General features: G+C 40.5%; 1 protein-coding gene across 5 annotated transcripts in view; it reads right to left on the minus strand.

The window, feature by feature from the left end:
* Positions 1-15,449, minus strand: part of LOC135516068 (lysine-specific demethylase 5A-like) — a 96,127-nt gene that overhangs the window by 61,796 nt on the left and 18,882 nt on the right. For all 5 annotated transcript variants that reach the window (XM_064940075.1, XM_064940071.1, XM_064940072.1 and 2 more), the window contains exon 6: positions 7,612-7,690. In XM_064940075.1, the coding sequence (XP_064796147.1) occupies positions 7,612-7,690 (79 nt within the window). The remainder of the gene's footprint in view (positions 1-7,611; positions 7,691-15,449) is intronic.

Below are 15,449 nucleotides of genomic sequence, written 5' to 3' on the forward strand. Positions count from 1 at the left end.
TATTATGAGTATTTCTGCAAAATCACCGGATTCTTTGGAATCAAAACATTACAGCACGTAACGCGCCAATGTAAACTGAGATTTTTGGATATAAATATGCACATTATCGAACAAAACATACATGTATTGTGTAACATGATGTCCTATGAGTGTCATCTGATTAAGATCAAAGGTTAGTGATTAATTTAATCTATATTTCTGCTTTTTGGCTGAGTGTTATTTTAACTTGGCTATGACCTTATGTTATGCTTTCGCTGGAAGGCATTTTTTATATCAGATACGATGGGTAGATTAACAAGAAGTTTCTTTCATTTGCTTTATTGGACTGTGTGAAAGTTACATATTTCTAAAAAAATATATTTTGAATTTCAGCGAAATGTCTTTTCAGCGGAATGTTGTCGAGGGGTTCCGCCAGCGCTAGCAAGGTTAACACCCCCGGCCGTCCTACAATCTAAGCTAGATGCCCTCAATCTCACACAAATTATCACTGGACCTACCAGGTACAACCCTAAATCCGTAACCACGGGCACCCTCTTAGATATCATCCTGACCAACCTGCCCTCTAAATACACCTCTGCTGTCTTCAACCAGGACCAAAGCCATTACTGCCTCCTTGTCTGCGTCTGTAATGGGTCTGCGGCCAAACGACCACTCCTCATCACTGTCAAACGCTCCCTAAAACACTTCAGCGAGCATGCCTTTCTAATTGACCTGGCCCGGGTAACCTGGAAGGATATCGACCTTATTCCGTCAGTAGAGGATGCCTCTATTCTTTAAAAGTGCTTTCCTCACCATCTTACATAAGCATGCCCCGTTAAATTTAGAACGAGGAACAGATAAAGCCCCTGGTTCACTACAGACCTGACTGCCCTTGACCTGCACAAAAACATCCTGTGGCGTACTGCATTAGCATCAAATAGCCCCCACGATATGCAACTTTTCAGGATCATTAGGAACCAATATACACAGGCAGGAAAGCAAAGGCTAGCTTTTTCAAACAGAAATTTACATTCTGTAGCAGAAACTCCAAAAAAAAAACTCCTGGGACACTGTAGTCCAAGGAGAATAAGAGCACCTCCTCCACGCTGCCCACTGCACTGAGGCTCGGAAACACTGTCACCACTGATAAATCCACAATAATTGAGAATTTCAAGAAGCATTTTTCTGCAGCTGGCCATGCTTTCCACCTGACTACCCCCTAACCCGGTCAACAGCTCTGCACCCCACACAGCAACTTTCCCAAGCCTCCCCCATTTTCCCACACCTAAATCCAGATAGGTGATGTTCTGAACAAGCTGCAAAATCTGGATACCTACAAATCAGCTGGGCTAGACAATCTAGACTCACTCCATCTAAAATTATCCGCCGCAATAGTTGCAACCCCTATTACTAGCCTGTTCAGCCTCTCGTATCGTCTGAGTTGCCCAAAGATTATAAAGCTGCAGTGGTCATCCCCCTCTTCAAAAGAGGGAGACACTCTAGACCCAAACTGTTACAGACCTATATCTATCCTACCCTGCCTTTCTAAGGCCTTCGAAAGCCAAGTTAACAAACAGCTCACCGACCATTTCGAATCCCACCGTACCTTCTCCGCTATGCAATCTGGTTTCTGAGCTGGTCATGGGTGCACCTCAACCACGCTCAAGGTCCTAAACGACATAACAGTCATCGATAAAAGACAATACTGTGCAGCAGTCTTCATCGACCTGGCCAAGGCTTTCGACTGTCAATCACCACATTCTTATCGACAGCCTTGGTTTCTCAAATTACTACCTCGCCTTGTTCACCAACTATTTCTCAGACAGAGTTCAGTGTGTCATATTGGAGGGTCTGTTGTCAGGAACTCTGGCAGTCTCTATGGGGGTGCCACAGGGTTCGATTCTCAGGACGACTCTTTTCTCTGTATACGTCAATGTCGTCACTCTTGCTGCTGGTTATTCTTTAATCCACCACTACGCAGACAACACCATTCTGTATACCTCTGTCCCGTCTTTGGACACTGTGTTAACTAACCTCCAGACGAGCTTCAATGCCATACAACTCTCCTTCCGTGGCCTCCAACTGCTCTTAAATGCAAGAAAAACTAAATGCATGCTCTTCAACCAATCGCTGCCAAGACCTGCCTGCTCGACTAGCATCACTACTCTGGGAGGTTTTGACTTAGAATATGTGGACAACTACAAATACCTAGGTGTCTGGTTAGACTGTAAACTCTCCTTCCAGACTCACATTAACTTCGTATGGCTGCAATCCTGTTAACGGGAGCGATTTGACAACAGCCAGTCAAAGTGTAGGACGCCATTTTCAAAACATAAAAATCTCATAATTAACATTCCTCAAACATACATGTATCTCATACCATTTTAAAGCTATTCTCGTTGTTAATCTCATCACAGTGTCCGATTTCAAATATGCTTTACAGCAAAAGCACCACAAACGATTGTTAGGTCACCGCATAGCCACAGAAAAACACAGCCATTTTTTCCCAGCCAAAGAGAGGAGTTTCAAAAAGCAGAAAGAGATAAAATTAATCACTAACCTTTGATGATCTTCATCAGATGACACTAATGGGACTTCATGTTACACAATAAATGTATGTTTTGTTTGATAAAGTTCATATTTATCAAAATATGAGTTTACATTGGCGCGTTACATTCACTAGTTCCAAAAACAACCAGTGATTTTGCATAGCCACATCATTCAACAGAAATACTCATCATAAATGTAGATAAGTCATACACATGGAATTATAGATATACCTCTCCTTAATGCAACCGCTGTGTCTGATTTCAAAAAAAACTTTACAGAATAAACCAGCCATGCAATAATCTGAGAAGGCGCTCAGAAATATGTCACAATAGCCGCCATCTTGACGTCAACATAAACAAGAAATGACATGATAAATATTCCCTTACCTTTGATGATCTATATCAGAAAGCACTCCAGGAATCCCAGGTCAACAATAAATGTTTGTTTTGTTCGATAATGTCCAAATACCTTATTTTGTTAGCGTGTTTGGTATACATATCCAAACGCTCATTCTGGTCGGCGTTATATCCGACAAAAACTTCAAAAAGCTAAATTACAGGTCGAAGAAACATTTCAAACTAAGTACAGAATCAATCATTAGGATGTTTTTAACATATAGCTTCAATAAAGTTCCAACCCGAGTTCTCCTTCTTACCATGAGGAAAAAGCATGATCAGAAAATGGCTGACTGCCAGTCACCTGATAGATTCTGCTCTCACTCACTCCCACAACACCATAGAAGTCTCATAATTTCTATTGATGGTTGACATCTAGTGGAACCCCTAGGCAGTGCAACATTAAGATCTCAAGGGGATTTCATTGGGACTCTGGTGTATACATACAAAGCTAATTTTGCCTGCCATATGAGTTATGTTATAATCACATACATCATTCCACCAGTTTTAGAAACTTCAGAGTGTTTTCTAGCCAATACTAATAATAATATGCATATATTAGCAACTGAAACTGAGGATCAGGCCGTTTACTTTAGGCACCTTATTCATCCAAGCTACTCAATTACTGCCCCCCAGCCATAAGAAGTTAAACATTTCCAATCCAAAATTAAATCCAGAATCGGCTTCCTATAAAGCATCCTTCACTCATGCTGCCAAACAAACCCTCGTAAAACTGACTATCCTACCGATCCTTGACTTTGGCAATGTCATATACAAAATAGCCTCCTACACTCTACTCAGCAAACTGGATGCAGTCTTTCACGATGCCATCCGTTTTTTCACCAAAGCCCCATATAGTACCCACCACTGCGACCTGTATGCTCTCATTGGCTGGCACTCGCGTCATATTCGTCGCCAAACCCACTGGCTCCAGGTCATCTATAAATCTTTGCTTGGTAAAGCCCCGCCTTATCTCAGCTCACTGATCACCACAGCAGCACCAACCCATAGCACGTGCTCCAGCAGGTATATTGCACTGGTCACACCCAAAGCCAATTCCTACTGTGGCCGCCTTTCCATCCAGTTCTCTGCTGCCAATGACTGGAACAAATTGCAAAACTCAGTGAAGCTGGAGTCTTATACTTACCTCACTAAATTCAAGCATCAGATGTCAGAGCAGCTTACAGATCATTGCACATGTACATAGCCCATTCAGCTACCTCATCCCCATATGGTTATTTATTTGTCTTGCTCCTTTGCACCCCAGTATCTCTACTTGCACATTCATCTTCTGCACATCTATCACTCCGGTGTTTAATTGCTAAATTGTAATTACTTTGCCTCTGTGGGCTATTTATTGCCTTACCTCCCTAATCTTCCCTCATTTGCACACACTGTATATAGACTTTGTTTTATTGACTGTACGTTTGTTTATTCCATGTGTAACTGTTGTTGTTTGTGTCTAACTGCTTTGTTTAATCTTGGTCAGGTCGCAGTTGTAAATGAGAACTTGTTCTCAACTTGCCTACCTAGTTAAATAAAGGTTAAATATATCTACTTTTGTATTAAATAAATCTTATGCAGCACGCCATCACTCTCCTTGGTCAAATAGCCCTTACACAGCCTAGAGGTGTGTTTGGTCATTGTCCTGTAGAAAACAAACGATAGTGGGACTAAGCGCAAACCAGATGGGATGGCGTATCGCTGCAGAATGCTGTGGTAGCCATGCTGGATAAGTCTGCCTTGAATTCTAAATAAATCACAAACCGTGTCACCAGCAAAGCACCGCCACACCTGGTCCTCTATGCTTCACGGTGGGAAACATACATGCAGAGCTCATCTGTTCACCTACTCTGGTCTCACAAAGACACGGCGGTTTGAACCAAAAATCTCCAATTTGGACTCAGACTAAAGGACAGATTTCCACCGGTCTAATGTCCATTGCCTGTGTTTCTTGGCACAAGCAAGTCTCCTCTTCTTATTGGTGTCCTTTAGTAGTGCTTTCATTGCAGCAATTCAACTATGAAGGCCTGATTCACACAGTCTCCTGTTGCAAAACTCAGAGTTTCAAACTGCCTCTGGTAGCAACGTCAGCAAAGTAACTGTGTCGGGAGCTCCACGAAATGGGCTTCCATAGCCGAGCAGCCACACAAGATAGATCTTTGCAGTTTTAAAAAGTTCATTTTCTTCAATTCTACACATTTGCCATGGAGCCGAAAGGAAATGTTGCCGTTTTAAAGCTAATTTGGGGTCCCTGGCTGGGCCACTCAAGAATATTCAGAGACTTGTCCTGAAGCCACTCCTGCATTGTCTTGGCTGTGTGCTTAGGATAATTGTCCTGTTGGAAGGTGAACCGTCGCAGGTTGTCAAGAAACTTTGCCTCGTTCAGCTTTCCCTCAATCCAGACTGGTCGACTAGTTCCTGCCTTGAAATACATCCCATAAGTATGACGCTGCCACCACCATGCTTCAGTGTAGGAATGGTATCAAATCAAACTGACACATGCAGCGATTTAAACAAGTGTAGACCTTACCATGAAATGCTTAGTTACAAGCCCTTCACTTTTATTTTTGATGTGTGTAGTTTTCAACTGCCTGCCTATACAGTATATGTTGTGTTAGGACCCAGATTGCAGTTCCTATGGCTTCCACTAGATGTCAACAGTCGTTAGACATTGTTTCAGGCTTGTATTCTGAAAAACGAGGAAGAATGAGACCATATTGTAAGTGGCTTGCAGAATGAAGCAGAGCTCCTTTGCGCTCGTGACCGATTGCACGCTGTTCATTGTTTTTCCCTTTCTATTGAAGACGCTATATTGTCCGGTTGAAATATTATCAGTTATTTAGACAGACGACCTGAGGATTAATTATAAACAGCGTTTGACATGTTTCAACGAATTTTACAGGGACTATTAGGATATATTCATCTGCATGTTGTGACCGCCATTGAGCCAGTGGAACAAAAGTTTTTGGGACACAAAGAGGAACTTTATCGAACAAACATTTGTGTAACAGGAACTCTTGTGACTGCACCCAGAAGAAGCTCAAACAAAGGTAAGTGATTAATTGTATTGCTATTTCTGACTTGTGTGACTCCTCTACCTTGGCTTGAAAATGTTTGTATGCTTCTGTAAGCAGGGCGCTGTCCTCAGATAATCGAAATGGAATGCTTTCACCGTAAAGCCTTTTAAAAATCTGACACAGTGGCTAGATTAACAAGAAGTTAATCTTTAAGCCGATGTATAACACTTATCTTTTATGAATGTTTATAATGAGTATTTCTGTATTTTGAAATTGCCTTTCTGCAATTTCACCGGATGTTGGCCAGGTGGGTCGCTAGTGGAACGCCTGCGCCAGAGGTTAACTTCAGGCTCGGGGCCTTTTCTCTCAATTTCCACTTGACTCACGTGCCTAAAGTAAACTGCCTGTTGCTCAGGCCCTGAAGCCAGGATATGCATATAATGTGTACCTTTGGAAAGACACTTTGAAGTTTGTAGAAATGTTAAAATAGGAGACTATAACAATAGATATGGTAGGAGAAATCCAAAGAAAAACTAACCTGATTTGAGAGCCTATGCTCTTATAATGGAAAGTATAGGGAAATAATGATATCTAGCTCCCAGTTTGCAATTCTTATGGCATCCACTAGGTGTCAGCACTCAATGTTCAAGGTTTCAGGCTTGTTTCTTCCAAAATAAGTAATAATAATAATAAGTTTTACTACAGGGACACAGTCTTGGAAATTTGTGTATGCGCGTGCGATGAAGAGAAGCCTGCTAATATCGTTTTCCTATTGAACTTACTTATTTCCGTATGGAATATTATAGTTTGATTACATTTTAGGGTATCTGAGGAGTCAATAGAAACGTATTTTGACTTGTTTTAACAAAGTTTAGTGGTAGATTTTTGGATTCCTTTCTCTCCATGTTGAACGAGTGGATTACTCAAATCAATGGTGCCAACTAAACAGACTTTCTGGGATATAAAGAAGGATTTTATGTAACAAAACGACACTACATGTTATAGCTGGGACCCTTTGGATGACAAATCAGAGGAAGATTTTCAAAAAGTAAGTGAATATTTCATCGTTATTTGTGAATTTATGAAAAAAATATTGGGGCGCCCGTCCTCAAACAATCGCATGGCATGTTTTCGCTGTAAAGTCTACTGTAAATCAGACAGTGCAGTTAGATTAACAAGAATTTATATGTACATTTATGTACATAAATGTTTCAAATCCATGGTATTTAATTGAATTGCGCGCCCTCCAGTTTCACCGGAAGTTGTCCCGCTAACGGGGCTCCTTGTTCTCATAACTATGGGTAAATAAGCAAACATTTCTAAAAACCTATCTTCACTTTGTCATTATTGGGAATTGTTTGCAGATTGATGAGGCTTGAACATAACAAAAAAAGTGGAAAAAGTGAAGGGTCTGAATACATTCTAAATGCATTGTATAGGGCATTTATCTTTCCAGCATAATTTATATCTGGTCTAAGTTGTTTAAAAACACAAAGCGTTTTAACATGCGAAAATGTATATAAAAAAAAACATCTAAAAAAATATAGCTTGGACTTAGGCGTCCCGATAAACTGCTTAGGCGGCCTGCCCTAAATTTTCTATTGTCGAAAAATCCCTGAACACACTTGTCGTTGCAGCATCTGCTCTGGATAAGTGAAATTCCTTACCAGCCGGTACAATCTCTAAACCAACCATCTTGGGACCACTGCCAAAGGTCTGCATGGTCTTGGGCTCTTTGTTTTCCCGCTAGGAGAGGAGACAAAAACATAATACAACATCAGGGAACGTTCCTGGGATGAGTCCAAAATGTTACCCTTTTCCTATATAGTGCACTACTTTTGACCAGAGCATTATGCAGGCCCCAAAGTAGTGTACTATATAGGGAATTAGGGTCCATTTCAGATGCAGAGTCCAGGAGAGATGTCCAGGAAACAGTTAGATCCTGTTGGAATGACAAACATCAACCACTGACCCCATGGATAGTTAGTTCTACTGACTGCAGCTGGGGAATCTTGGAAATGATGAAGGGGCAGAAGCTGGGTTGGTGTTCAAATAAAAATTGGGCCTGGATAATCATTGAATCCATGGTGATACCTCTGTAGGCTTTATGTTTGTTGCTGTGTATTGCATGTCATTTGGATGTCTTTATGCCAAAATACACAAAACAATTGCTATACAGTAGGTTCTCTGGACTAGCAGGCTTCTGGCAGATATAAAAGAAAATGTAAAAGCCGGTAAATTTGCCGGCGCCAATTGTCCGGGAGAATAAAAAAAAAATGCTTGGCGGTCTATAGGTTAATTGGCATACTGTTGTGGAATTAAAATTGGCAGTATATTGTGTACAGTATATTCGTTACGCATCTTATCCATCACATGCGTACAGATTACTTATAAAAACTTGTCTTATAAAAACAATCATAGTTAACTACACATAGTTGATGATATGACTAGTTTATCTAATTGTCCTGCGTTGCATATAATTGATGCGGTGCATGTTAATTTATCATCGAATCATGGCCTACTTCGCCAAACGAGTGATTTAACAAGTGCATTCGCAAAAAAAGCACTGTCGTTGCACCAATGTGTACCTAATCATCAACACCTTTCTTAAAATCAATACACAGGTATATATTTTTAAACCTGCATATTTAGTTAATATTGCCTGTTAACATGCATTTCTTTTAACTAGGGAAGTTGTCATTTCTCTTGCGTTCAGGGGATATGCAGCAGTTTGAGCCGCCTGGCTCGTTGCGAACTGTGTGAAGACTTTCTTCCGAACAAAGACGGCCAACTTCGCCAAACGAGGGGTGATTTAACAAAAGCGCATTTGCGGAAAAAAAAGCACGAGTGTACCTAACCATAAACATCAATACCTTTCTTAAAATCAATACACAGATTTATTTTTTAAACCTGCATATTTAGCTAAAAGAAATCCATGTTAGCAGGCAATATTAACCAGGTGAAATTGTGTCACTTCTCTTGCATTCATTGCACGCAGAGTCTGGCTATATGCAACAGTTTGGGCCACTTTGCTCATTGCGAACTAATTTGCCAGAATTTTACATAATGATGACATGACATTGAAGGTTGTGCAACGTAACAGGAATATTTAGACTTATGGATGCCACCCATTAGGTAAAATACAGAACGGTTCTCAAAGAATAAACATTTTGTTTTCGAAATGATAGTTTCCATATTTGACCATATTAATGGCTCGTATTTCTGCGTGTTATTATATTATAATGAAGTCTATTATTTGATAGAGCAGTCTGACTGAGCGGTGGTTGGCAGCAGCAGGCACATAAGCATTCATTCAAACAGCACTTTACTGCGTTTAACAGCAACATTGCACAGTTTATGACTTCAAGCCTATCAACTCCCGAGATTAGACTGGCAATACTAAAGTACCTATAAGAACATCCAATAGTCAAATGTACATGAAATACAAAATGGTAGAGAGAGAAATAGCCCTATAATAACTACAACCTAAAACTTCTTACCTGGGAATATTGAAGACTCATGTTTAAAAGGAACCACGAGCTACCATATGTTCTGAGCAACATACTTAAACATTAGCTTTTTTACGTGGCACATACTGCACTTTTACTTTGTTATTGCATTATTTAAACCAAATTGAACATGTTTCATTATTTATTTGAGACTAAATTGATTTTATTGATGTATAAGTTAAAATTAAAAAAAAAAGTGTTCATTGTTCATTCAGTATTGTTATACAGTGCCTTGCGAAAGTATTCGGCCCCCTTGAACTTTGCGACCTTTTGCCACATTTCAGGCTTCAAACATAAAGATATAAAACTGTATTTTTTTGTGAAGAATCAACAAGTGGGACACAATCATGAAGTGGAACGACATTTATTGGATATTTCAAACTTTTTTAACAAATCAAAAACTGAAAAATTGGGCGTGCAAAATTATTCAGCCCCCTTAAGTTAATACTTTGTAGCTCCACCTTTTGCTGCGATTACAGCTGTAAGTCGCTTGGGGTATGTCTCTATCACTTTTGCACATCGAGAGACTGACATTTTTTCCCATTCCTACTTGCAAAACAGCTCGAGCTCAGTGAGGTTGGATGGAGAGCATTTGTGAACAGCTGTTTTCAGTTCTTTCCACAGATTCTCGATTGGATTCAGGTCTGGACTTTGACTTGGCCATTCTAACACCTGGATATGTTTATTTTTGAACCATTCCATTGTAGATTTTGCTTTATGTTTTGGATCATTGTCTTGTTGGAAGACAAATCTCCATCCCAGTCTCAGGTCTTTTGCAGACTCCATCAGGTTTTCTTCCAGAATGGTCCTGTATTTGGCTCCATCCATCTTCCCATCAATTTTAACCATCTTCCCTGTCCCTGCTGAAGAAAAGCAGGCCCAAACCATGATGCTGCCACCACCATGTTTGACAGTGGGGATGGGTGATGAGCTGTGTTGCTTTTACGCCAAACATAACGTTTTGCATTGTTGCCAAAAAGTTTAATTTTGGTTTCATCTGACCAGAGCACCTTCTTCCACATGTTTGGTGTGTCTCCCAGGTGGCTTGTGGCAAACTTTAAACAACACTTTTTATGGATATCTTTAAAAAATGGCTTTCCTCTTGCCACTCTTCCATAAAGGCCAGATTTGTGCAATATACAACTGATTGTTGTCCTATGGACAGAGTCTCCCACCTCAGCTGTAGATCTCTGCAGTTCATCCAGAGTGATCATGGGCCTCTTGGCTGCATCTCTGATCAGTCTTCTCCTTGTATGAGCTGAAAGTTTAGAGGGACAGCCAGGTCTTGGTAGATTTGCAGTGGTCTGATACTCCTTCCATTTCAATATTATCGCTTGCACAGTGCTCCTTGGGATGTTTAAAGCTTGGGAAATCTTTTTGTATCCAAATCCGGCTTTAAACTTCTTCACAACAGTATCTCGGACCTGCCTGGTGTGTTCCTTGTTCTTCATGATGCTCTCTGCGCTTTTAACGGACCTCTGAGACTATCACAGTGCAGGTGCATTTATACGGAGACTTGATTACACACAGGTGGATTGTATTTATCATCATTAGTCATTTAGGTCAACAATGGATCATTCAGAGATCCTCACTGAACTTCTGGAGAGAGTTTGCTGCACTGAAAGTAAAGGGGCTGAATAATTTTGCACGCCAAATTTTTCAGTTTTTGATTTGTTAAAAAAGTTTGAAATATCCAATAAATGTCGTTCCACTTCATGATTGTGTCCCACTTGTTGATTCTTCACAAAAAAATACAGTTTTATATATTTAGGTTTGAAGCCTGAAATGTGGCAAAAGGTCGCAAAGTTCAAGGGGGGCGAATACTTTCGCAAGGCACTGTAATTGTCATTATTACAAATATATATATAAAAATAGTCTGATCAATCGGTTTCGGCTTTTTTTGGTCCTCCAATAATCGGCATCCGCGTTGAAAAATCATGATCGGTCGACCTCTAGCAGATAGAGCATTTGAGCGGAAAAATCTGTCAGGAGAGTACGAGAGCTGCTGCTACAGCATCTCAAACAGCAAATGCATATGCAGTGGAAGGTAGGTTTCATCAGCGTGTCACACACAACTTTGCAATAAGCTGGGGGCAGTATACATTTTGAAAAAATATACATAATTGTTTGAAACCTGTATGTTTTAATACGAAGCATGTCTTACCTTGCTTCAAAGTAGCCTAGCCAAAAATCAGACCATATCCATGAAGGCAATTATTTTATATCAACTTTCTTTCATTGTCCAGTAACCAAACGCACAATAGTAGTCACATTAGCATCCCAAGCTTGTTGTTGCATATTAGATCTCCCCTCTTTCTAATGGATATTTTCATCTGTCACATCAAACCACTCACATGTGCCTTTTTGACAGCAGTGTTTTCTTGCCAATTGCATTAACTATTGAACGAACAGTCTCACGGAGTCATCTGCGAGAAATAGTTTATCAACATTTTCTGACCTGTTGCATCAGACTAATTGCTTTTTAAAGTTCCCCATGTAGCCTAGACCAACTGGTTCTATCATCCCACAACTGTCCGAAAGTCAGATTGGAATTGGCTATTTCTTTCTCGACAAGCTGACCAATAGCATAGGAATTTTGCTATTCGTTACCAGTCTTGTTGGCAGAGGAAAGGTGGATAGTTATTCTAACATCTTCAAAGAGCACATCAGAATTCGGCAAGAAGGATTGGACATCGTTGCATCCTAGACTTTCATGTTCAATTAATATGAAGTACAACAATCCAAATGAGATTTCTGTCATTCTGAGCACCATGGGTGAACGTCCTAATCTGGTTACGCACCCATCACATATAGCTCCGGTAAATTTCTAAAATGGCCGTCGAAATACAAGGGATAGGTGTCCCGTCAACGAGACAGTTGTAAATCATGCAGCGCCATGTGTCACGATTGCAGATTTTAGAGAAACAACAAATGTCAGTACATACAGTGGGGCAAAAAAGTATTTAGTCAGACACCAATTGTGCAAGTTCTCCCACTTAAAAAGATGAGGCCTGTAATTTTCATCATAGGTACACTTCAACTATGACAGACAAAATGAGAAATAAAATCCAGAAAATCACATTGTAGGATTTTTAATGAATTTATTTGCAAATTATGGTGGAAAATAAGTATTTGGTCACCTACAAACAAGCAAGATTTCTGGCTCTCACAGATCTGTAACTTCTTTAAAACCTCTTGATACTACCCATCCCGGATCCGGGAGCGTAATCCTCGCCTGAAACTAATTAGCATAACGCGGCGAACATAAATATGCCTAGAAAATATTCCTATTCATGAAAATCACAAATGAAATATATTGAGACACAGCTTCGCCTTTTGTTAATCACCCAGTCAAGATTTTCAAAATATGCTTTACAGCCAACGCTAGACAAGCATTTGTGTAGGTTTATAATAGCCTAGCATAGCATTATGCCTTGCTAGCAGCAAGCAACCTTGTCACGGAAATCAGAAAAGCAATCAAATTAAATAGTTTACCTTTGATGAACTACGGATGTTTTCACTCACAAGACTCCCTGGTAGATAGCAAAAGTTCATTTTTTCCCAAAATATTATTTTTGTAGGCGAAACAGCTCCGTTTGTTCTTCACGTTTGGCTGAGAAATCGCCTGGAAATTGCGGTCACCCCAACACCGAATTTTTTTCCAAATTAGCTCCATAATAATCGACAGAAACATGGCAAACGTTGTTTAGAATCCATCCTCAAGGTGTTTTTCTAATATCTATTCGATAATATATCCGTCGGGACAATTACTTTTTCTCTAGGACCGATTGGAGTAATGGCTACCTCTGTACTTTACGCGAGAATCACTCTCAGAGCCACCATGTGACCACTTACGCAATGTGCCACCATACGGCTATTCTTCAACAGAAATGCGTAAAACTACGTCACAATAGCCTAGTGGTTAGAGCATTGGACTAGTAACCGAAAGGTTGCAAGTTCAAATCCCCGAGCTGACAAGGTACAAAATCTGTCGTTCTGCCCCTGAACAGGCAGTTAACCCACTGTTCCTAGGCCGTCATTGAAAATAAGAATTTGTTCTTAACTGACTTGACTAGTAAATTAAAGGTAAAATAAATAAAAATGCTGTAGACACCTTGGGGAATACATAGAAAGCGTAAGCTCGTTGATGGTACATTCACAGCCATATAGGGAGTCATTGGAACGCAGTGCTTTCAAAACCTGGGGCACTTCCGGGTTGGATTTTTCTTAAGCTTTCGCTTGCAACATCAGTTCTGTTATACTCACAGACAATATCTTTACAGTTCTGGAAACGTTAGAGTGTTTTCTATCCAAAGCTGTCAATTATATGCATATTCTAGCATCTTTTCCTGACAAAATATCCCGTTTAAAACGGGAATGTTTTCCCCCCCAAAAATGACAATACTGCCCCCAGAGTTCCAAGAGGTTTGAGGCTCCTCTGTCCTCCACTCGTTACCTGTATTAATGGCACCTGTTTGAACTTGTTATCAGTATAAAAGACACCTGTCCACAACCTCAAACTGTCACACTCCAAACTCCACTATGGCCAAGAACAGAGAGCTGTCAAAGGACACCAGAAACAAAATTGTAGACCTGCACCAGGCTGGGAAGACTGAATCTGCAATAGGTAAGCAGCTTGGTTTGAAGAAATCAACTGTGGGAGCAATTATTAGGAAATGGAAGACATACACAACCACTGATAATCTCCCTCGATCTGGGGCTCCACGCAAGATCTCACCCCGTGGGGTCAAAATGATCACAAGAACGGTGGGCAAAAATCCCAGAACCACACGGGGGGACCTAGTGAATAACCTGCAGGGAGCTGGGACCAAAATAACAAAGCCTACCATCAGTAACACACTACGCCGCCAGGGACTCAAATCCTGCAGTGCCAGACTTGTCCGCCTGCTTAAGCCAGTACATGTCCAGGCCAGTCTGAAGTTTGCTAGAGAGCATTTGGATGATCCAGAAGAAAATTGTGAGAATGTCATATGGTCAGATGAAACCAAAATATAACTTTTTGGTAAAAACTCAACTCGTGTTTGGAGGACAAAGAATGCTGAGTTGCATCCAAAGAACACAATACCTACTGTGAAGCATGGGGGTGGAAACATCATGCTTTGGGGCTGTTTTTCTGCAAAGGGACCAGGACGACTGATCCGTGTAAGGGAAAGAATGAATGGGGCCATGTATCGTGAGATTGAGTGAAAACCTCCTTCCATCAGCAAGGGCATTGAAGATGAAACGTGGCTGGGTCTTTCAGCATGACATTGATCCCAAACACACCGCCCGGGCAACGAAGGAGTGGCTTCCTAAGAAGCATTTCAAGGTCCTGGAGTGGCCTAGCCAGTCTCCAGATCTCAACCCCATAGAAAATCTTTGGAGGGAGTTGAAAGTCTGCATTGCCCAGCAACAGCCCCAACACATCACTGCTCTAGAGGAGATCTGCTTGGAGGAATGGGCCAAAATACCAGCAACAGTGTGTGGAAACCTTGTGAAGACTTACAGAAAACATTTGACCTCTGTCATTGCCAACAAAGGGTATATAACAAAGTATTGAGATAAACTTTTGTTATTGAACAAATACTTCTTTTCCACCATAATTTGCAAATAAATTCATTAAAATCCTACAATGTGATTTTCTGGAGAAAAAAAAAATCATTTTGTCTGTCATAGTTGAAGTGTACCTATGATGAAAAGTACAGGCCTCTCATCTTTTTAAGTGGGAGAACTTGCACAATTGGTGGCTGACTAAATACTTTTTTGCCCCACTGAATATATGTCTTATATGGGCTGAAAGCTTAAATGTGTGTTAATATAACTGCATTGTCCAATTTACAGTAGCTATTACTGTGAAAAAATGCTAAGCTATTGTTTGAGAGCTAACAAAACACTTCACCGCGATAGGTTTGATAAATTCACCTCTGAAGGTGAAACGTGTACTTAAATTCTGAAATCTCTTGATTTATCATCCAAAGGGTCCCACAAATAACATG

This window comes from Oncorhynchus masou, chromosome 27 (genome assembly GCF_036934945.1).
Source record: "Oncorhynchus masou masou isolate Uvic2021 chromosome 27, UVic_Omas_1.1, whole genome shotgun sequence".
NCBI classification, from domain to species: Eukaryota; Metazoa; Chordata; class Actinopteri; order Salmoniformes; family Salmonidae; genus Oncorhynchus; species Oncorhynchus masou.